General features: G+C 42.2%; 1 protein-coding gene and 1 non-coding gene across 2 annotated transcripts in view; both read right to left on the bottom strand.

Annotated features, from left to right (window-relative positions):
• Nucleotides 1-721: 721 nt before the first annotated feature.
• The window catches only part of PHF20 (PHD finger protein 20), a 195742-nt gene continuing 173153 nt past the window's right edge, over nt 722-23310 (bottom strand). The window contains exons 15-19 of the mRNA XM_038572167.1: nt 20298-20397; nt 16712-16907; nt 10810-11215; nt 8664-8847; nt 722-3271 (exon numbers count right to left, since the gene is read on the bottom strand). Coding sequence (XP_038428095.1) covers nt 3129-3271; nt 8664-8847; nt 10810-11215; nt 16712-16907; nt 20298-20397 — 1029 coding nt within the window. The 3' untranslated portion in view covers nt 722-3128. The remainder of the gene's footprint in view (nt 3272-8663; nt 8848-10809; nt 11216-16711; nt 16908-20297; nt 20398-23310) is intronic.
• LOC119865778 lies at nt 12191-12297 on the bottom strand. Its single transcript, XR_005378139.1, has one exon. It is a non-coding gene; the product is annotated as a U6 spliceosomal RNA (small nuclear RNA).

Genomic DNA, 23310 nt, shown 5'->3' with positions numbered 1-23310 from the left:
AACTGGCTACCTCTATACAGGTTGGGCCACCAACTTGTTACACGGGCCTGCCTTTGGGCACAGGCTTCCCAAAAGACCCATGCCATAGGGCTATTTTAGGAAGTCTTTTAGTGCAGGCCTTTACAGATAGCTCTTTCTGAGCTCTGGTTTAAACCCCAAACTCCCCTTTCTTGTCATATTTTAGGCCCCTAGGATTTAAGTAGAGCCAGTGTGAACTAACGGATTTTTACATTGCTAGAGCTACTCTTGTTTAGAAAGAGAAGGAATCTGGCAAGTAATAGGGTATCTCTGCTATTAAATTTTAAAGTCTACTTTTCCTTAATTCTTTTGCCTACCCAGGAAGGAACTAGTTGGGGTCCATAGGCAGTTTGGATTGGTCTCTAAAGGGTCCTAATTGCAAAGGGTGCCATCTCTTAATATGAAGGCCAGACCTATCTTCACCACACTGCTCTCAACAATTGAAATCTAATAAGCCTGCAGCTCACAGCACAAAGCATGAGCTAAACTGGTTTAGAGGACGGTGTGGGGCATTTTACTTTTGAATACTAATGAATTCAAAATTATTTTGCATACTTTCTTGGGATTTAGGATCTTGACCTTGCATCTGCTTCCCTGAAGAAGATAAATCTGTTGACAATGTAAAAATCTTCCTCTAAAAGAGAAGTTCATAGAAAATTATGTAATGCATGTTAAAAATAGGGCACAGAACTTTATAATAACATGGTTGAAACATTGCAACAAAAACCTGTTTTATTTTTTCCAAATACAGATACAGAAGTTTGCATGTTTTGCAAATATTGCTTCAAAGCAACATTTCTATACACAGCGCCTTCTGTTCTAATAGCGCGTAAACATAGATATGTATCCACAGTGCAATGTTGGCTCATCAAGGGTCCACCTTGCATAACACTAATTAAAGAAACAAAATGATTATAGTCACACCGGAACTGTTTTTGTCAAGGCAATTTTTTTTATAGGTGGATAGTTTTCCTCAAAAGAAAGGTTAGGTAGTGTACATATTTCTAAATGGTAACAAAAATCTTTGCAAATAACAGTTTCCAGTGCTCCAACTTCGGGTTAATTCGACTTGACCCAGGAATTGGGGATGGAGCCCCTCAACATGGCTTTAAATTAGAGAAGCACACTGAGGTTATCAGAACTTGGAGTCATCCCTGCTTCCTTAAGGACAAAAGTCACAATAGTGAAATGGGATTATTTCCTTTATAAACCATAAACCCAATACTTGGCAGAATTAGGGTAATTTAGTTTCTGCTTCCACCTCTGAGAAAGACATGACATTGACTCCCTTAAAGTTGTAGCTTCCCCAGATGTGATGCTCAAATGATTTGGGAAAAGAAAAATCAGTAATCTAATAATATAACAGTCATCATACCTCACAGTTGTGGCTACAGAAAATCATTCTGTTTCATCCCTTTTTGGACAAACACAATTCTTTTAATGTGGCTGTCTGATAAATGGCGCAACACATAGATGCCACGCACTCTCCTTAGACGTTTCTTCCCACACCAGAAATGCCAACGTTAGCAATGGGAAACAGCCTCTTGTAGAGGAATTGAGTCAGCTTTACTACAGATGCCACAGCCACGTTTTCCCTCTGATGGATAAGCTACAGCAGGTCAAAAGTCCTAAATTCGTTTTATATCAAATGGTGAAGAAATCACTGGACAGAGCATTCCCTGAAACAGATTTTGGAACAGAGGCCTTCAAGACCACAATGACCAGTGTGCCTTCAAGGCCTAATCATTCCAAAGGTTACTGGAGATACTGTCATTGCTATAGAGATATTGGCTACTTCACGTTTACATAGTAAATATTTGCAGCATATAACATTACAGATTCATAAACCCATAATTAACTTGTGAGTTAATGGACAACTGTGCTTTGATTTTTGCCTTTAGTGATAAGAAAACTAAATGGTGAAAGGGGTCACTCCTCCAAGTATGGAGCATTTTCTTTAACTTTGTCTAGTAAGGAAAAACAAAACAATATAGCAATTACACATGGAACCGTAACCTGCAAGAGTAACAAACGTTGTCTTAAAAGGTACAAATTGTACCTGGACCTTAAGCAGCATAATCACCTTGACCTCACAAAATAATACAAACAGGAAATCTAAAGCGTTAAAGTATATTAAAACAATTCTGAAAATGCCAACTACTGAACATATACCCTTCTGGGAAGGAGAAAAGCGGCACATGTAGAATCTTGTTTGTTTACAACAATATAAAATAAGGTAATTCTCCAAACCACATTCTTTGTAACAAATCTTTACAGTGAAAGAGTTCAAAATTTGGGGAAACATTTTCTGGACATTAAATAGAACCGGGAAGTTGTCAATATTAAGAAGTGGGTAGAAAACGCTGTCCTTTGGGTTCCAGACCCTGCCTGCTTCAGTTTGGAATTCCTAGATTCTTATTACAGTGAGATTCTAGTTCCTCCACAGGCTGTGTGGGCTCTGCTACAAAAGACATAACCCAGCCAACACTGGGGGTAAAAGCATACAAAACTTGTCCCCGGTACCATGAAGTCATGCAAGACAGGTGGTGAGAAAAGTGAAGAGTCCTAAGGAGAAGACAGGGCAGCCAAGGCCTCTGCTCCTTCCCAACCTCCACAGAATGTGAAGTCACGACATTCTCACGAAGCTGGAAAAATGAAAATGATGCCTGCTGCCTAAATCCATGCCAGGCAGAAACAAGAAGGCTTGGCATATGCCCCACCCTGACAAAAACGTCAATTAAATAAGCTGCAGGTTGAATTTACAACTGTTTCCGACTAAACTTTTTTGGCTCTCATTCCATTTATCGGTGGCACGATTTCAAGTGAAGTTTGTGCAAAAAGACTCACTCTCCATTCAGCGATGTGCACAGAAGAAGGGAATCCCAAGAGTCAATTTGCTACCTTCTTGGTAGGCTTCAAGATCAGAGTGCCCTGCCCACCAGCAGCCAAAATGGCCCCTCTGTCCAATGTCCATCATACCCCCTGCCCAGACCCCTGAAGTCAGTCGGTGTCACGTGCATTCGGCATGCTAGGTTTATGTATTTAAATATGCAAAGCTCCTCCTGTAGGTACCCCAGGATAGTGCCCCCACTAGTTCTGGGTGCCCAGTTTCATGTTGAGCAGCAGAGTGCAATCTGCTGCACCTTGCCCAGGTCCATCAGCAGCTGCTTGATGCAATGCTTGAGCTGCGGAAGCCTAGCCAGTGGCTCCGGGGGCTCCAATTCCCCAGTGTAGTCCAGCCAGCTCTCCAGCACTGTAGACAGAAGAGGGAGAACACCCAGTGAGCTCCTAACACTTCATCTGTGAGCACATCAGCAAGAATCTCAGCATCTTCTCATCTACCCCTAGACGGGGCGAGGAGGGAGGGCCCCTCAAGCAACACTGAAACATCATCATCTCTATAAAGTATTACCCCTAGGACAAAACTCAAATGCTTTATAGAGTAGCACAGTCCAACAGAACTTTCTGCAGTGGAAATGGTCTATGTCTGTGCTGTCTACAGAGTAGCCACTACTCACATGTAGCTAACTGAGCACTTAAAACATAGTTCGTGTGCCTGAGAAACTGAATTCAAATTTTATTCAATTTTGGGATCCCTGGGTGGCGCAGCGGTTTGGCGCCTGCCTTTGGCCCAGGGCGCGATCCTGGAGACCCGGGATCGAATCCCACATCAGGCTCCCGGTGCATGGAGCCTGCTTCTCCCTCTGCCTATGTCTCTGCCTCTCTCTCTCTCTCTCTCTCTGTGACTATCATAAATAAATAAAAATTAAAAAAAAAAAAAAACAAATTTTATTCAATTTTAATTCATTAAAGAGCCACATATAGCTAGTGATTACTGTATTAGTGCAGCTCTACAGTCTAGAAGGCTTTTTTTTTTTTTTGAAGTCTAGAAGGCTTTGAGGAACCCACCTTTCTCAACGTTACTCCCCAATTTTTATAAGGTTTTCCCTTGTTTGAAATCAGTGAGCCTGGTGTTTTAGACTCCTATTAAGAAAATCGAGGGATCCCTGGGTGGCGCAGCGGTTTGGCGCCTGCCTTTGGCCCAGGGCGCGATCCTGGAAACCCGGGATCGAATCCCACATCGGGCTCCCGGTGCATGGAGCCTGCTTCTCCCTCTGCCTATGTCTCTGCCTCTCTCTCTCTCTCTCTGTGACTATCATAAATAAATAAAAATTTAAAAAAAAAAAGAAAAAAAAAAAAGAAAATCGAGTATCTAAAGGAACTTGAAAAAGTCTGTGTTTATTACTATAAACTCAGATTTGCTTCATATTCCTACCATCAGTAGCACAGAATATTATGACTTTATTTTCTAAGTATTTAATGTAAGATGTCCAGGTACTAATATCCTTGATTATCTTGGTTCAGTATCTTAAAAAGCTGCCTTGCCTCTGAGAGCAGGGATTTCTCTACAGAAGATGTTTTTTCTTTCCCAAGCTACTCCCTAAAGCTCTGACATTTGGGGAGAGGCCATTTTGGAACCATACATCTTTGGTAAGAGCCGGCCCCTCCGGGGAGGCCTGTGCCCAACCTGGCCTGCCTGTAACCTTTCTAGTTCATAAACCAACCTGTACTGAGCACCTTCTGGACCCTTGAGCTGAAGGTACAGAAAGAGGACCCACCTACTGCCTGTTCCTCAGTTTACAGCCTCACACATAATCCTTTTCCCTTCTTAGATCTAGCCCTCCACCTTTTTTCTCACCTTTCAAAATCCTTTGTTCCCTTAAGTTACTTGTCAGAGAAGCCCTTCCCAACTCTACTAGTCACTGTGTTAAATCAAGGGTGCTATGTGATCACATGCTTTCCTCCTTTGGAGCACTTACCATAGTTTATAAGTACATATAATGGGATAAATTTATTTTATTTTATTTTATTTAAGATTTTATTTATTTATTCATGAGAGAGAGAGAGAAAGAGAGAGAGGGAGAGAGAGGCGCAGAGACACAGGCAGAGGCAGAAGCAGAGGGAGAGGGAGAGGCAGGCTCCATGCCTGGAGCCTGACGTGGGACTCCATCCCAGGACCTGAGGATCACGCCCTGGGCCAAAGGCAGGCACTAAACCACTGAGCCACCCAGGGATCCCCAGATAAATTTAATTAGTACCTATCTCTGCCACAAAATCAAGTTCCATGAGGGCAGAGGTTCACCTTGCTCCCCATTATATACCTAATTCTCAATTGCGCCCGAAACATAGCAGGCACTCAGCAAAGGCAGTGAGAAAGTGTAAGAATGGCCTAGCAAAGTGTCCCACTGACTGCTCAGGCTCCACAGAACTCACCTACCTCCCTCTGATTTCTTGCTGGTACTTAGGGGTTCCAAGGATGAGAAACAACCCCTACACCTCATCCCAACAACTACAAGGACCTGAAAATAAGAAAAATAAGACTGCCTCTCAGACCTGAACCTGAAAGTCATGAGTAAAGGATCAAAGTCATATGAGAGTGACTAGTGACCTGCTGAGCAAGAAAAACTCCACAGTGACCATTTTCAATACATCAGTTATTCTTTAAGGAAAAAAACCAGAAGGAGACAGGGGACTGCTCAGCAAAAGGGCACAAGAATAAATGGAGAAAAAGCCAAATCAATGCCAGAAGAGCCCATCTGGATGAGTGTAGAAAAGAGGCAGTCGGGGTGCCTGGGTGGCTCATTAGGTTAAGTGTCTGCCTTCAGCTCAGGTACTGATCTCAGGGTCCTGGGATCAAGCCCCGTGCATCAGGCTCCCTGCTCAGTGGGGAGTCTGCTTCTCTCTCTCCCTCTGCTACTCCCCATGCTGGTGCTCATTCTCTCTCTCAAATATATGAATGAATGAATGAATGAATGAATGAATGAATGAATGAATGAAAGAAAGAAAGAAAAAGAAAAAGAAAGAAAGAAAGAAAAGAAGGAAGGAAAGAAGGGAAGGGAAGAGAAGAGAAAAGGCAGCAGTGAGGACTGGCTGGGTGATTTTCAAAACACAGAATGTTAGTCTATCCTTGACAAGATGATCCTACAATTGCTGAGAGGCTGCATAGGCTCTACTTCATATCTGGTTTCAGGCTCACCAAAGACAGCCCCCAATACTGTGGTGATCCAGAAGGCATGCACAAGGAGAAAGCATCAGTGTGCAGACCAGAAGAGTCTAGGCCACTCGGTAGTCTCTGGGCTTGGTTAAAAGGAGTGTTATGAGCCCCTAAGGTGGAAGTGTTCTCTCTAGATCTACAGGACTGAAGATGACCTGGAACTGTGGAAACCAACAGCATCTCCTCTGGATTCCAGCATCCAGGAGGCCAGTCTTCTCTCTGTACCATGGGCTGAACCATCACCCCAAGTTTCTCTTTTAAGGAAGCTCACAGCTTCTCAGGAGTATAATGATTGTAAGCAAGGCAGAAGGTCACAAAGGTAAAGTTCTATTTCATATACACTCTCCCAGACCATCTAGATAGAGGCCAATGCTCACTAAAGTAACATTTTTTCTTAAGATAATGTTTCTAATGCTAAAAGATTCAATATTTTCATGGTCATTAAAAATCTTATCTTTTGCTTTTACAACTGTTTGTACAACTACATAAATTATTAAATTATGTTAATATAAAACAATAACTCTTTTAAAGTATAAATCAGTCAACAGAATAGTTTACTAGCTGTTTCTTAAAAGGAACACTATATCCAAATTCTTATAAAAGCTCAGTTTATCTTAATGGTATTTGGATGAACTAAAGAGTTCACACTTCCTATTATAGTTGGAATAAAATGGGATTCTGATAAATTTTAATTAAGTACAATGGAAAAGTCTGTTTATCTGAAGAAAATCTTTAAGATTTATAATTGATTTTCATATCTCAGAGCCTGGAGTATCAGAACACTAACAGAGTACATGACCTCAGATCAGTAGGACACCTAAAAGGCCCTCAGGAAAGCCAAAGAAGGGAGCTCAGATTTATCCTCCTCACCACACCAGCCATGAGACTGGATGGGAGTGGCAAGTCAGTGAGTAAGTAGGGAACTCTGATGTCTCCCCCAGAGGCATGGTCCTTTGGCAACAACAGAACACTCTCCCTGTTTCCACGGGGCTAAGCCTACTCTCAGGGACACAGAGCCACTCCTACTCCTACTGCCATTCTCTCAAAATCCATAATTTCCAGTCTGGGATTCAATCCTCTTTCAGCTAGAGAATAGCAGGGTTTTCAGATAGTGGCATCAGTTAGCATCCTAAGGAGCCCAAGGAAACCTTTTAGGAGTACAAGAGACAGAAACACCCCTCTTCCAGAAGTGCCCTCAGAATGGACTCTGAATTAGTCTCCCATTCCTTGTTCCTCAGATTTGCCTCAGCAGCAGGACAGAAGCATGGAGGTCCTTCTCTTACTTTCCTCCCACAGGACAACCCTTTCCCAGTCAGGCTAGTCCTCTTATCACCCACTGAGTCACCCCCTCTCCCACAGAAAACCTCAACTCTCCTCAAGGCTCGGCTTCAGACCCAGAAGTTTCAGGAAGCCTTCCTGTTACTGTTTCCCTTGCCATACTTCACCTTTGGCAGGGCCTTGGCCATGCATGTGCTATGGCCACACCTCATGACTCTAGCCTATATAACGTATGGCATCTTTCTGAGTTATTTCATGCAAGTAGTTTGTTGGTTTTTTAATTCATGAGACAGAGACATAGGCAGAGGGAGAAGTAGGCTCCCCGGGGAGCCCGATGTGAGACTCTATCCCTGGACTGGGATCATGCCCTGAGCTGAAGGCAGATGGTCAACCACTGAGTTACCCAGGCATCCTACAAGTAATTTTATATCCTCAATTAGAGTAGTGGTAGCCTGACTATACTCAGACTCCTCAAATGGAATATTTACTTTTCAATTTGGCTCCATTTTAAGAATGAAAACAACAAATAAGAAATAAGTGAACAATCAAGGAATTCTGTCTTCAAAAACCAAGCTGGAAAAAAAAAAAAAAAAAAAAAAAAAAAAAAAAAAACCAAGCTGGAGTCGGGATGCCTAGGTGGCTCAGTGGTTGAGCATCTGCCTTTTGCTCAGGGTGTGATCCTGGGGTCCTGGGATCAAGTCCCACATCGGGCTCTCCGCAGGGGGCCTGCTTCTCCCTCTGCCTATGTCTCTGCCTTTCTCTCATGAATAAATAAAATCTTTTAAAAACAAACAAACAAACAAAAAAAAAAAACAAAGAAAAAAAAAAACAAGCTGGCAACTTCCTAGGGATCAAAAAAGACTAAACTTGAGCATGATCATCAGGCCCATCTACTACCTCTAACACCTGGGAGAAATACCCAGGGTTACCCAAATGATTCAGTCAAGTTCTTAAACCTCTACTGATAAAGAAGAGAAGGCTTCAGTTTAGATTTGATGAAAGGCCAAAATAAAAGGTTTCTTCAGATTAATCCTCAAAGACATCCAAAACAATATTAAGTCCAAGCTGAAATTCCCCATGGAACTCCACCGGCAAAGATTTGCTCAGGTTGCACACAGCCTGTAGGCAGAGTCTAGTTACACTTTTGCACTCTGTTTTGCAGAAGGCACTAGGTAAGTTAAGGACTCCTGACATTACACAGACCTTAGGTGCCTGAGGGGGCGGATGTGGGTGGAGGAGGCTGGAAAAAAAAAAAAAAAAAAAAAGAGGCAAGAATGCAGCATCTGTGGGAGAGCCAGAGATGCAGCCCTACCATCCAGCTCCTTCTCAATGGAGTCCATCCGATGCGTGACTTCGTCCTGAAGGGATTCCACATGGGTCAGCAGGTTAAACTGCCACTGATGCTGGGAGCTCAGCAGCCCCTCTCCGCCTCTGTCCAGCAGCTTCCGAGTAGGGGCTTCCTCGGGTAGGACCTTTTTGGAGACATATTCTCTCACCTAGGAATGGAATGGTATTTAAATTACTGTGTGGAGACTGCTCCCAGCCCATTCTCCAACTAGCCAGTGTTTGCAATCATCTGAAAAACCAGCTGCAGTCTGAATATTCCAAACCTCTATCTATCTCCCTCTCCTGTCTTGGACACCAGGCAGAAGTATGCCTGGGGCAGCAATCACAAACACCTTAGGGCATCAAGAGGCCTCACAACTGCTTCCTAGTGACTGGCCCAATGCTCCAGACCCAAAATAGGCCTCACAGAATGGCTTCTAGAGCCCTGAGATCAGAGTAGAACAGGATGGGTGCAGACAGGAATTAGTATGTTACTTAGCAGGACTCAGACAAACTAGTTTTAAGTCCTAGCTTCTTGTCTTGCTGAATGTGTGAGCCTAGATTAGTTACTTTTCCTCTCTGAGCCTCTGTTCTCTTATGGGAAAGATGCAAGTAGTGAAACCCAATTTTTAGGTTCATGAGAATGAAATATATAAGGTTTATAAAACACCATGCTGGCCTATGGTCAGCTTGCCATGAATGAAAGATATTTTTAATCCTAGCTGCCTTGTTTAGGCCTCGTATTTTCTGACTTTTTATTACGTGGCAGATGTCTTTAGGAAATCTGCCTAGTTTTACGATCACAAATGGTTTCTACCGTTTGTGATCTCAACCTTTCATTCATTCATTCGAAATGAAAAAGTTGAGCTAATATTTATTAGAGCTGACTGTGCAAAGCTCTGTACTGACGGTTTTTCGCAGACACACTGCACAGTAACTAGAGGGATGGGCACTGGCCCCTCCCACAGATAGGTGAAGAGACACATCTAAGGATGCTGACCTGCTCAGCATCACACAGTAAATGGCTAAGCCCAGACATGACACTGGGTCTGTCTCCAAAGACCAACCTCACCAACCATGACCAGCACTGGCAAGGGGACAGGCTGAAAGAGGTACAGTGCCCACCCGTGAGTGGCTTATCATTTAGGATGTCCCACTTGGCAACATGCAGTAACATATCTAAATGCTGATGATGCCAGCCACAGGGTAAAATTTAAAAGAAAATTTAAAAGGAAGGATGATGATGGTGGAGAAGCTCTCCACTTACACAAAGCCTCACTGACCAACTGAGGACAGGACAGAAGGGCATAAGTGAACAGTTAAAGATGACAATATTGGCAGGAAAATGACACAAAGAGGCTCTAGAAGAGCATGGTTCGAGTAACAAAAAACTGAGTTTTTCTTGGGCAAGCTGATGAAACCATTAAATATTCTGACGAAATGGACTGTTTTTATGTCAGGGCTACAAAGTTAAAAGCCAAAGTAAAGCTATCATACAATTGTACTGAAAAACTTATGCCTAACAAAACATTTTACTCATTCTTTGCTCATGCTAAGACTTAGCAGCTAGGTGCAATTACAACATAAACGCCATTAAAGAAAAAAAACAATTTTCCTACCTAACTTCCATTTATCAAGTGTCAACACTATCCTTCTCAATTCTTCCCACCTCTCCACCTCCCACCCCTAGTGACTATGTCATTTTGTGGGCATTTCCTGGAACCTGTGATCTCTGGTTTAATTGGGCTCTCCTGACTTTACAACCATTTTAACTGACCAGAAAACACCTATGATAAGCAAATTTATTTTTTTTATTTTTTTTTTTTTGATAAGCAAATTTAAATACAATTTTACAAAAAGCATCTTTCAGGGCAGCCCGGATGGCTCAGCAGTTTAGCGCTGCCTTCGGCCCAGGGCATAATCCTGAAGACCTGGGATCGAGTCCTGCATCAGGCTCCCTGCATGGAGTCTGCTTCTCCCTCTGCCTATGTCTCTGCCTCTCTTTCTCTCTGTGTCTCTGATGAATAAATAAAATCTTAAAAAAAAAAAAAAAGCATCTTCCACAGAACCCTACAAGTGGAGCTCAAGCACTCAAATACTAAATTAAGAACAAGTACAAGTGAGCCACATACCTTTAGGGAGCTAGATTTGGAGTCACTGTCCCCCCTACTCCTGTCTTGGTCTAGAGGCCAGCCCAGACGTGGAGAGAGAGAATCATCACCATTCTCATGGAGGGGGTTGACTGCATCGTCGAGGGCAGAGCCCCGAGTCTCCACCACCAGCTTCTGCTCCACAGCAGGGTAATAGGCACGGGGCTTCTGATAACAATGCTCGCTAGTAATATAGGACTCCTCCATAGACCGGGGTATGGGGAGGGGCAAGGGCTTCTCCACTGCCCCATTCAAAGTTCTATAGCTCAGGACTTCCTCTTTGCTCTTGGCTTCAGTGACGTGGATGTGTTTCGAATGAGATCTCCCCTCCCCTGAGTGCTGTTTCCAAGGCTGACACCACAGCTGCAGATCAGGATGCTCCCTGCTTCTGTTGGGAGGACAAACACAGAAAGGGCTTTGGAGTAACTGCGACCACTGCAGTGGCTTCTCAATTCCCACTCTCCCAATAGGAAGAAGAACTCCCCACTTGGGCCATCTGGCCACAAGCCACCATTTGCTAAGCAAAAGGGAATATAAATTCATGGTCTCTGAGGAGATCACGGGCAGGCAAGCTCCTGCTGTGAACACTCATGGTAAGATTAGACTTGGGAGTCAGAAGACTTGACTGCATTTCAGTTCAGCCACTGATCAGCAGTGCAGCTGTATTAAGTCACTCAGCCAGACTCATTCCCATTCCCTCCTCTGCAAAACTAGGCTAAGTATTTGTCTGCCTTTAGCCAACGACTTTGGTAAAGATTAAGTGCATTAATCCAAATAAAAGTAGTTTGTTAGCAAAGTACTCTTCAAATGTGAGTTACTAAAACTAACCAAATAAGCAGGCATGATAATCCTGGCATGCAATAACTTTCAGTTACATTCAGTAACCTGGATGCCTCAGTTGGTTAAGTCTGACTTTGGCTCAGGTCATGATCTCAGGGTCCTGGGATCGAGTCCAGCACTGGCCTCCCTGCTCAGTGGGGAGTCTGCATATCCCTCTCTGTACCTGCCCCTCTCCCCTGCTCATTCTCATTCTCTCTCTCAAATGAATAAAATCTTTTTAAAAATGCAATGACAATGGGTCAAGGGGGCAGGAATCAAAGTCACCTACATATAAGCCATTAATAAAATATTTTTTAAATTGTTCTAAAATCTTTTACTCTCACCATTCCAAGGAGAAAACTTTGTTACTGAAGAACAAGGATTCTAATCCCTTTTTGAGCCATAGACTCCTTTGAGAATCTGTTGAAAGCTCTGCTTATAAATATGTGCACGTTAAACTGTGTTAACACCTTAGTTTCCCAGAATCGTTCACTGTTTGAGTTTTGACCCAATGGAGGATCATTACATTAATCTACTGGCTCGTGATCATTTGTAATGCTCCACGAATTTGTGCATCATCCTTGCACAGGGGCCATGCTGATCTTCTCTGTATTGTTCCAATTTTAGTATCTGTGCTGCTGAAGCGAACACCATAATCAATTGTAGAAAAAGGAAAAAGAGAATAGGAAATATCAGACTGTACCATTCTAAGTAACAGTGACTGAAATTTTAGTTTCAGTTTTATATATGTGAGGAATATAAAACATATTTCTCACTGTGGGATATACATTTTATTCAGTTTAAAAGCTACCCTAGATAAACTTCACCTTTTAACTCTTCTGTACTATCCAAAACTTCCACTATCACCTTTGATCATTAAATTTAAAGAAGGAAAAAAGGAAGGGAGGGAGGGAAGGAAAAAAAAGTGGGCTTCTGGAGTAAGGCCTATCGGTTACCAGAGTTCCTCGCTGGGAGCGCAGTGCCCTCTAGGGGGTGTTTGGAGAGAGACAGGTGCTACTCACATTGGGTTCAGAGACCCTCAGAAATGTGTAGGGACCTTTCTAATGGCCACAATGACTGACGGGTACTACTGGCATTTAGTTCACTGAATCCAAGGATGCCTAACATCCTATGACGCTTGGAACAATCCCATGTGATTGAGATAAAGAAGAATCATCCCATGATACAGTCGATAGCACCTTTCCAGCCTCCAGCTGAAATACACTGAAAGCACAAGCTTACTCACCAGTAACCCCAATATATGGGTACCCCTCCACATACACTTGATTGAAGCTGTCCTGCACAAATGGAATAGGCCATACGTGAAAGCATGGAGTGATCTTACAGAACCTAAAATTCTGCTCTCAAAGGGCTACAAGTGTCCTTTCTTAGCTCGCCCTCTCCACCGATCACCAACAACCCCTCCTATCCACTGGAGAAGGACAGGAAACAACAAAGTCAAGGCAGTAGGTCCCTGGACCACTGCTGGTAGGGTATCACAATCTGTACCAGGAATACAAGATGCCAGACATCCCTCTGAATCAGGGGAAGTGAGAGTCATTGTTAACTTTCAGGTTTACTATAGTCTGAAATCTGTTAACTGGAGCATATAGGCCCCAGTACGGACCTTCTCTTGCATGAAAATCACAAGTCTTTGCTTCCCCCTTCCTAGAATCTTTGCCCTCCTAGGTAATACCTGAAGCCCCAGCTACTTTTCCACACAAAGATAACTTCCTGGCCTTTATGAAGAAGGAATGTACAACCACATATGCTACTTTTTAAATGACAATAGATGCTCTGAGGTTACTACCAGTTATAGTTTGCCTTTGAAAATAAACCTGCCAAGCCACTTAGGAACAGCATTTCTGAGAATGAGGACCCAGAACTTGTGACAACAGAGACTACTCATGTGTACACAGACATAATGGGACCAACTCCCCCACCCCACCAGGATCTTTTCTCCACATATAATGATGAACAAGATCTCCCTATACCTTCATCTGAATTGCTAGGAAAAGTCAGATTTAATTCCACTACAAAGTCAATGCTATAAAGAGGAAGGACCTAAAGGAGAATTCAGAATAGAAAAGGTTCCAGAACATGGGATAGAGCCAGGAGCACTGGTATTTCAGTAAGAAAAAAGAAAACACCATCCGAATGCATCTTCAAATGAAAAGAAATAAAGCAGAGTTTACAATCATGAGCATCACCTGAGGTTTTTCCCGGCCCTTACACAGACCACCTTCTATCAGCTTCAATTTCTGGCATCTCATTAAGAAGAAATCAATTTGGGATAAAGTTTTCTGATTTTATAAAATGTGAGGAAAAGCTTGTCTCTGACATATTTTAAAGATTTATTTGACAGAGAGAGAGTGCTCACAAGTGAAGGGGGTAAGGGCAGAGGAAGAAAGAATCTCAAGGACACTCCCCACTGAGCACAGGGCCTGACATGGGGTTTAATCTCACGACCCCGAGATCATGACCTGAGCCAAAATCAAGAGTCAGACACTTAACGACTGAGCCACTCAGGTGCCCCAAGTTTACCTCTGATACCTTATCCAGGGCTGTCACTTGATTCAGTTCACTTCAACAGCTATTGTCACAGTGACAGCTAACTTCCCCAGCAATTATCTTCCCATTCTCTTATACCCACCTCCTTCCCTACTCCTGGGTTCAAACAGAGCACATGGACAGCCTTCTCTTCAGTTAGGTGTGTTCACGAAGGCTGCCTGCTTTCCCCTGTTTCTCTTTTTCCCCACCTGGGGGCTGGAACAGTTGAGGTACAGTGAGGCTGTTTCAACCACGCAGGTGAGAAGAACCCCAATGGAATGCCAGAGCCATAAGACAGAAGGAACCCAAGTCTCCAAGGCCACAGGTGGAATCCTGGAAAAAAGGCCATCTGCCTAGCCTGGATCCCTTACTACCCATGGACCATTCATTATGTGACAAAGAATATTTCTTTTTTTTTTTAGCCTCTATTTTTTGGGTCTTTGTTACAGTACCTTAGCTTATACCCAAACCAATATATATACCATGTCTGAATTGGTATATATATATACCAATATATATACCTTGCTCAAACACTCCTTGTCCTGCCAGTTCTTGAAGCCACCAGGCCTATATGCACAAGAATGCAAGAGAAAGCAAAACCCCCGTTCCACCATCCCAGGGCTCTGACACTGAGCCTGCTGCTGAGGGGCCTCCAGGACTAACTTACACAAAGGAAATCTTGCTGGAAAATGCATGGAACATTGAGAAGGAAGTTAGAAAGGTGAGGACAAATACTTGATAGGAGCCAAGCCTGGGGTTCTAGACCTGATTCTACCCCTGGTAATCATGGGAGAGCAACTGCCTCATATAAGGCTTCAGATCTCCTATTTGGTAAAATGGGAGTAGGTTACAAAAGCCAAGAGACCCCAGTAAGAGCTACATGTCTTTCTCAGAACTTACATGAACTTGGGTCATCTGACACATAGAATGCAACCATGGAAGGGGAATTTACACTCAATTTCACTCCTCAAACTTCTAGCCACTAAAAGTCAGAAGTCCAGTTCCAGAACACTTAAAATTCTTTGCATAAGCAAGCCATTAAGAGAAAGACTTTTGAGGAACTATTAGGCTGGAGAGCAGGCCTGCCAATATTATCTCTTCCAGCAGCTTTTAATCTTACTTTGTTTACTGTCAAGGGTGTTAAGGATGAACAGATAAACAAAATGCAGCATTACCTGTAACAGATGATTATTTAGCCTTTAAAAAGGGAAATTCAGACACAGGCCATACTACAGATGAATTTTTGAAGATACTATGCTAAGTGAGTTGAAATAATAACAAAGAAGACAGATGCTGTGGGATCCTATTTATATGAGGCATTTAGAGTAGTCAGTTTCATAGAAACACAAAGCAGAATGGTGGTCCCCAGAGGCAGGGAGGAGGCAAAATGGAAAGGAGTTGTTTAACCAATTCAGAGTTGCAGTTCTGCAAGATGAAGAGTTAAGGAGACTGGTTTCAACAAGATAAATGTATTTAACACTACTGAACTATATATTAAAAACATGTAAGACTCTTTATAAAATATAAATTTCATATTATGCATATTTTATTTACCACAATAAAAAAAATTCAGAACTGTACCCAGAACAATACATAAACTATAAATGCATACACCGTATTTTCATTATGGTGGTGGTTACTAGGGTGAATACATTTGTCCAAACTCAATGAACCCGTAAAATGAGTAAACTTAATTATATATAAATTCTACCTAAATAAGGTTCTTTTTTTTTTTTTTTTTAATGTTTATCATGTAACTGACATTTTCCCCCCAAGGGGGTGCAACGTTCCTGGAAATACTACAATTATCAGGTCAATGCATGGAGTGGCTGGAACAAGCTCCTATTACATCTAGTTCCAAAATCCATTTAATATATTGTCCTCAGGGCAGCCTGGGTGACTCAGAGGTTTAGCGCTTTGCTGTCAGCCCAGGGCATGATCCTGGAGACCAGGGATCGAGTCCCACGTTGGGCTCTCTGCATGGAGCCTGCTTCTCCCTCTGTCTGTGTCTCTGCTTCTCCCTCTCTCTGCGTCTCTCATGAATAAATGAATAAAATCTTTAAAAAAAAATAATAATAATATATTGTCCTCAGACAGAGGATGTATCAGATATAAAACTGCTAAGAACAGGGATGCCTGGGTGGCTCAGCGGTTAAGCACCTGCCTTCAGCTCAGGGCATGATCCTGGAGTCTCAGGATGGAGTCCCACATCAGGCTCCCTGCATGGAAACTGCTTCTCCCTCTGCCTATGTCTCTGCCTCTCTCTTTCTGTGTGTTTCTCATGAATAAATAAAATCTTTAAAAAATAAAAAAATAAACCGCTAAGAACAGACACTACACTTGATCTTCGCCAAAAGCGTGAGACATAGCTGAAAATTTTTTAGTAAAAGTCTCAAACTCATTGGTCTTATTACTGATTTTGTGGCTTTCCAATCTCAAATTTATCTTGCGCCCCCTCCCCCACCAGACCATGTCAAATCAGACTCATCCCCAAAGCTGGAGGTGCCACACTTACTGCAAGATGCTCATCTTGAGCTGGAGGCCATGCAGAACCTCGATCACTCTCTGCACATCTCCGAGAAGCTGGTGGGTGGCCACAATCTTCTTGGCATTCTGGTGGGAGTAATTCTCTTCCAAAAATGCCAGGCCATGCATATGTCCCCTGCTCAACCACTCCTTGTCATACCAGTACTTGAAGCCAGGTCTTTGACCTAAAGCAGTGACAATCAGAGAGTTAATACTTGGTCTGAAGGAAACACAGACCATTGCATCACTGCACAATTATCACATAAATTACTGGAAGGATGGACCAGTATGTTCATTTTATTTATTCATCCAATAAACATGTACTTGGCACCTACTATATTCTGGGCTCTCTACCAGGGGTTGGAATAAGGCAGTAAGACCTATATTTTCTGACATCTTAGAACGGGCCAGAGGTGAAGTGGGAACCTGGGTATCTCCTTAAATTTAAATCACATCGTCGTACCCTCCTATTTAAAACCTTCAATGACCTCCTACTGAATACAGAAAAAAAAAAAAAAAAAAAAGAAAGAAAAGAAAAGAAAAGAAAAAAAGCCAAGGCCCTAACACTAGCCTAATGAGGCTGACAAGACCCAGCTCCTTCCTGCCCTCCTTGCTTTATCCTTACAGTGGCCTCCTTTCAGTTTCTGGAAAACATCCAAGTTTTTGGTCTTATGATCTCTGCTCTAGATCCCCTCTGGAGCATTATTTTCGAAGGTCTCTGAAGGACTGGCATCTTTTCACTCCCCTCAGACAGGCCTTATGTTACCTTCCAAAGTAAGAAAGCCTCTTCAATGCTTTTAACTGGTTCCCAGATAAGTTCCCAGATACTGGTTGCTTACCGTATTTCCCCTTACCCCTACCCCCTGTCAAAGAGCAGTCATGCCCAGCTAACATCTTGCTTATTTGACTTATTTTGACATCTGTTTCTGGCCCAAACCCCACTTAGAGCAAAAATAATAGGAACCATCTTGTTCATGGTTGTATCCCCAGCATTTGGCAGAAGAATCTTGAATGGATTTATCAAGTGTAAAGAAGCTCCAAGTCCCCCTTCCAACTGTTACCTCCCACCTTACTAAATATAAAAAATAGGCGCCCTCCCTTCTCTGCACCTTCATTTCCCATCTATTGCAGTAACAGATGAATTGGATGGTTTCCGTGGTCTTGTTTATTACAAGGATCCTCAGGAAGAACTGTAACTACACAGGACTCAGCGATGTTACCTGCTCCAAAAGCCTAGGGAACAACTTTCAACCAGACAAGCGTTTACCTCTCCATATCTATAAAAACCCTGAAATAACCATACAATCCCTACTAAGGTCTTTGGGCTCTTTCTGGCTTTACTAAAACACATGGTAGGGATGTCATCAATTCTGTTAAAAACATCTTTAAGTAACCTTTTTTTTTTTTTTAAGATTTATTTATTTATTTATTTATGATTAGAGAGAAAGAGGCAGAGACACAGGAGGAGGGAGAAGCAGGCTCCATGCTGGGAGCCTGACGTGGGACTCGATCCTGGGACTCCAGGATTGTGCCCTGGGCCAAAGGCAGGTGCTAAACTGTTGAGCCACCCAGGGATCCCCTCTTTAAGTAACCTTTAAAGAATAATCTGGGGGTGCCTGGGTGGCTCAGATGGTTAAGCATCTGTCTTCAGCTCAGATCATGATCTTCAGGTCCTGAGATCAAGGCCTACATGGGGCTCCCTGCTCAGCAGGGAGTCTGCTTCTCCTCCCTCTCTCTCACCCCCTGCTTGGGCTCTGTCTCTCCCTCTCTCTCAAATGAGTAAATTTTAAAATCTTAAAAAAAAAAAAAAAAAAAGAAATCTGTTAGGTCAAAATTCTGGTCTAAGACACTGCAGAGTCAAACATAGACTATAAAATATAAACATAAATGTAAAAGACACAGAGTACTCAATTCAAGGAGGAGTCTATTTATAGCATTGGCAATTAGAGTTGTAAAAGTTCAGCAAGTGCAGAGGAGTTGATGAAGATGGTGTGTAGGGTTTGTAAAAAGGGAAAAGTAAAGGGAGGGAAGGAGTGAGAGATAATAAAGTAGGCAAAAGAGATTTTTAAACAGTGCTAAGGAGCCCTAGGGACTATGTGTGGCATTTCAGAGGCACCTGCTGCATGAGTGGCCTAAGCAACAGGATTTAGAACAGTACCACCTATTTGCTAAAACTAAAGTCAAAGACCATGGCTCTTGTCTCCTATCTGGCACTAAGTTGCTGACTGATCTTAGCCTCATGTCCCTTCTGGGCCTATACTTGCCCACCTATCAAATGTCAGGGCTGAACTAAGTGGTCTCTGAGATCCTGCCCATCAATAATATTCTATGATTCATAAACTAATCTTCTGGCCATATTCTTTCCTTAGAATAAAGGGACAAATGAGCAGATTCCTCTCCATCTGTGGACTAATCTAGCACAAGGAGATACAGTGTCACAACAGAAGTCATCAGGTCCCAAGGGGACACACTTGCTAGAACACAAACTACAGTGACTAGCCCCTCTCTTCACAACCAGCAAAATCAAGATTTGACACCACAAATCAGTTCTAATTCCAATTTGGTTAATGAGAATGGGAAAGTCATTCATGTCCTTGGGCATCAATTTTTTCCTCATAAGCAAAAAAGGGACTAGGAGTCCCTGCCAGGCCCACTTCATAAGACAAAAAGGATCAACAGAAGTAGAGGCACTTAAGCATTGTCTAGCCTTGCCTCACCTGAGATCACGGGACTGGAGCCAAAAGGAGAAATCTTACAGGTGGTGAAGGGAAAAGATGTCACCACCCCACTGACGGCAAGACAAGAACCACAGATATGTAAGACTTCTGGAAAGGGGAACCCAAAAGCCACAGGCCAGCCATGCAGCTATGGAACAATGAAACTAACTGATCTTGTTACAGAATTAATTAGCTGGTTTGGAGAGCAGTTAAGCCCTATCAACTACACCTTTCCCCTTCCCCTCAATGGTGTCTCTCCTCCATGTGGCAATGATGCAATGGAAGGCAGGTGCCACCAGAGGGAGCAGAGGCAGGTTCCTAACCCTCCAACAGCCCCAAAAAGCCAAAGACCACCCACATCTTCAAGAACCTTCAATAAAAGCAAAAGGTGCTTACTCCAGCAGTACATACTGTAAAACTAGCCCAATACAGAGAAGACTGGCATGGCCCCTAAACACGCAAACCTGTAAAGCATTCCACAGTTTATAGTTTCAGTCATGACATGCAAGATGAAAAAGTTCTAGAGATCTGCTGTATAACATTGTGCTAATAGTTTATAAACAATACTGTACTGTACACTTAAAAATTTGATAAGAGGGTAGATCATATATTATACAATTTTTACAATAAAAAAATAATTATAGCTCAAGGCTAGGCTTTCCACAAGCTTCACACATGCTCTCTCACTGCAAAGTTCAGGATAGCAGGCTACCAGGTAGGCTAGCAACAGGGGCAAGAAGGAGTCAGTCTAGCCATGTCAGAGAAGTAACTCTCAGACCAGAGACAGTGAGGCTGCTGGATGGTTGGCTGTGGAAAAGGTTACATATTGTTAAAATCCCTGACTCCAGAAATCTCTACCTGGAGGGTCTTGGCAAACATAACAGGTGTATTTCTCAGGCACATTTTCTTCCAGTAATCCCATGCAGACCCCATGCTGCCAGCACTGGCACTCTTCACACTGTTAGAATTAAAGAAGCAATAAAAATTAAACTCAAGAAGGTATCCTCCATCCAAAAACAACCCCCACTGTGGTGGGAGGGGCAGTGGGAGGGAGAAGGAAAGGGGAGGGAGAATGCTCCCAAATGACCTACTCAGGACCTGAGCTGCAACCCCTCATCTACAACTGTGCCAGCCTCAATGGCACCCACTAGCCACCTGTGGCTCTTTAAATTTAAATTAACTTAAAATTCAACTCCTTAGTCCTATTAGCCATGTCTTAAGTGCTTAAAAGCCACATGAGGCTACTGGCTACTGTACCGGACAGCACAGATGAAGACCATTTAGATCTATAAAACCATGCTAATCTAAGAAAAATGACTATTTTCACTCCTGTTTCTAGAGGCTTTCACTTTTCTAGTCACTTTATGAGAACAGAGGGAAAAAAATATTCAAGTCCTTAGAGGAAGACTAACTTGAAAAGACAAAAAACTGAGTCTGAATTCTAGCTCAGATATTCATTAGTTGTGTGACCTTTAACAGGTCACTTCCCCTCCCTGGGTTTCAGTTTTCCCACTTGCAAATGGGGTACTCTTCCTACTGACCGTGGGAACTGTTTGTGAGGAATCATGGGGTTATATAGAAAAACTGCCATCACAGAGCCCAGCACACAGTCTTCATGTATCAGGCACATATTACTACTACGACTGGGCAACCTAATTTACTTTGATACCTCCTGGAAAAAGCACATGCTAACACTTTGAGTTTATTCTCTCTAAATCTTACCAAAGGTCACACAGCTGAAGAGAGGCAACAGTGGATCAGAACACAGGCCTGGCTAGTGGCAAAGCTAGTTCTTTTACTCTGAGGCTCCACTGCCTTAAGTGAGTAAGGGGCTAGAGGGGAACAGGGGAGAAGGAGAAACAGGAGGGAAAGAGGGAAAGAAAGGAGCAGATAATGAAGGCAGCACTGGGAGTTGTGTGGATGGCCTGAGGATAGTAAACTTGAAGGGTAAGGAAGGGTCTGGAGGGAATGGAAAGGAAAAGCAATGCCAAATGAGATACCAGGACACTTCATGCAATCTTAAACCAGGACCCTAAGCCTTTAACTACCTAACCAAACAGAAAGCTCTGCAAGGTGGACAATGTGTATCCTTCCCAGCACAGCCTTGATGGTAGGCCACCACCCTGGCCACAGGGACTAAAGCTCAGATGGTCCTCAGCTATTGGAGTCAGGCCCCAGCATTAAGAGAGCTTTTGTAGGCAGCTGGGAATCTCTTAGGATGCTAACTGCATCAGAATCAACATAGGCAAAGCTGAAAGTCACACTTCAGCTAAGATTCGATCCAGATTCTTTAATTTACAGATGAAGAAACTAAGGCTCATGGGGAAAGTAAAGGGTGCACAACAATAAAGAGTAGCAAAAAGCAGAATTAAGAATGAAAGTCTGTTTCACTAATGACTTTTGAAATCTCTTGAGAACAGGCATTCACTAAAATTCAAATACATGGAAGTTGAAAACTTCAAATTAACTTTTTCATATGGGTTTGGCTGAAAAACGTTATTTGTTTTTAAAAGCTAAAATTTAGAAATGAACAAGAATAATAGCAGAAAATATAAAATATCCAAGAATAAACCTAAGACTATCTAAGAATAGAATAAGATATCCAAGAATATCTAAGAATAAAACATGCAAGATCTCTGCGAAGAAAATTTTAAAATACTATTTAAAGGACACAAAGACTAGTTGGTAAGGAATATCTTATTCCAGGATAGCAAGAGTCATTGTAAGGAAGTCATTCTAGGTAACAGGTAAATTTATAATAATAAGGTAGTACCAAATTAATAATAAATAAATAACTGCAGAACTGGATAGAAGCTGATCCTAAAATTAATAGCCAGGAAATTTATAAAAAAGAACAAAAGGGGTTATCGCCCTATCAGAGGTAAATAAAGATAAAATAATTAAAATAGAATTGTATAAGCAAATATATAGACAGATGGAGCAACAGAAAAGGAGAATCCAAAAAGTGATCCAAATACATATGGAAATAAAATAAACAAAGGCGACATTTCAGTAATGGGGCATGGTGTTGGGACAACTGGGGAGCCATGGCCCTCACACCTTATACCAGGATAAATTCCAGGTGGATCAAATATTTACATCGCTTTAAGAAGAAGTGAAACTTCAAAAGTACCAGAATCAACCATGGGAAAATTCTGTTACAAATTTTTCTGTAAACTTTTATGAACTTCCAATGAGGAAGCAATTTGTTATTCAAGTTGCAGAAGCCATTAAAGAAAAGTCTGATATAGGGACACCTGGGTGGCTCAGCGGTTGAGTGTCTGCCTTTGGCTCAGGGCATGACCCTAGGGTCCCAAGATCGAGTCCCATATGAGTCCCATCAGACTCCTTGCATGGAGCCTGCGTCTCCTGTCTCTGTCTCTCTCTGTGTCTCTGAGTAAGTAAATAAAATCTTAAAAAAAAAAAAAAGAAACATTTGATAGAGTTGACTCATAAAAACAAATTAAAAATCTGAAAGTCAAAAGACAGATGGCAAAGTGGGTACAAGTAGTTAGTTGTAACTATTCTCACAGCCAATACAAAGCAAGATCTACAAAAGCCTATACAAATGAGTAGGAAAACGACCAACCATCCAACGAAAAATGGATAAAGGACATGAACAGACAGGTCAAAGGAAAATATTTAATTCTTAAATAAAAAGATGCATTTTCAAATCAACCACTAAAAGAATAAATTAATGTAGTTACTTAAATTAATATAAATTAATGTGAAATCATTTAAACTAATAATATGCATACAGATTAATATTTCTAGGTTTGGGGATTAGATATAAACATCAAGTAATTCTTTATATGTTTATGTACTGCCTGAAATGTTTATAACACTTTTATCCTGAAAGTGTTATTCTCAT

Source organism: Canis lupus, chromosome 24 (genome assembly GCF_011100685.1).
Source record: "Canis lupus familiaris isolate Mischka breed German Shepherd chromosome 24, alternate assembly UU_Cfam_GSD_1.0, whole genome shotgun sequence".
NCBI classification, from domain to species: domain Eukaryota; kingdom Metazoa; phylum Chordata; class Mammalia; order Carnivora; family Canidae; genus Canis; species Canis lupus.
Note: the sequence above shows the minus strand (reverse complement) of the source record. Positions and strands in the feature narration are given on the sequence as shown.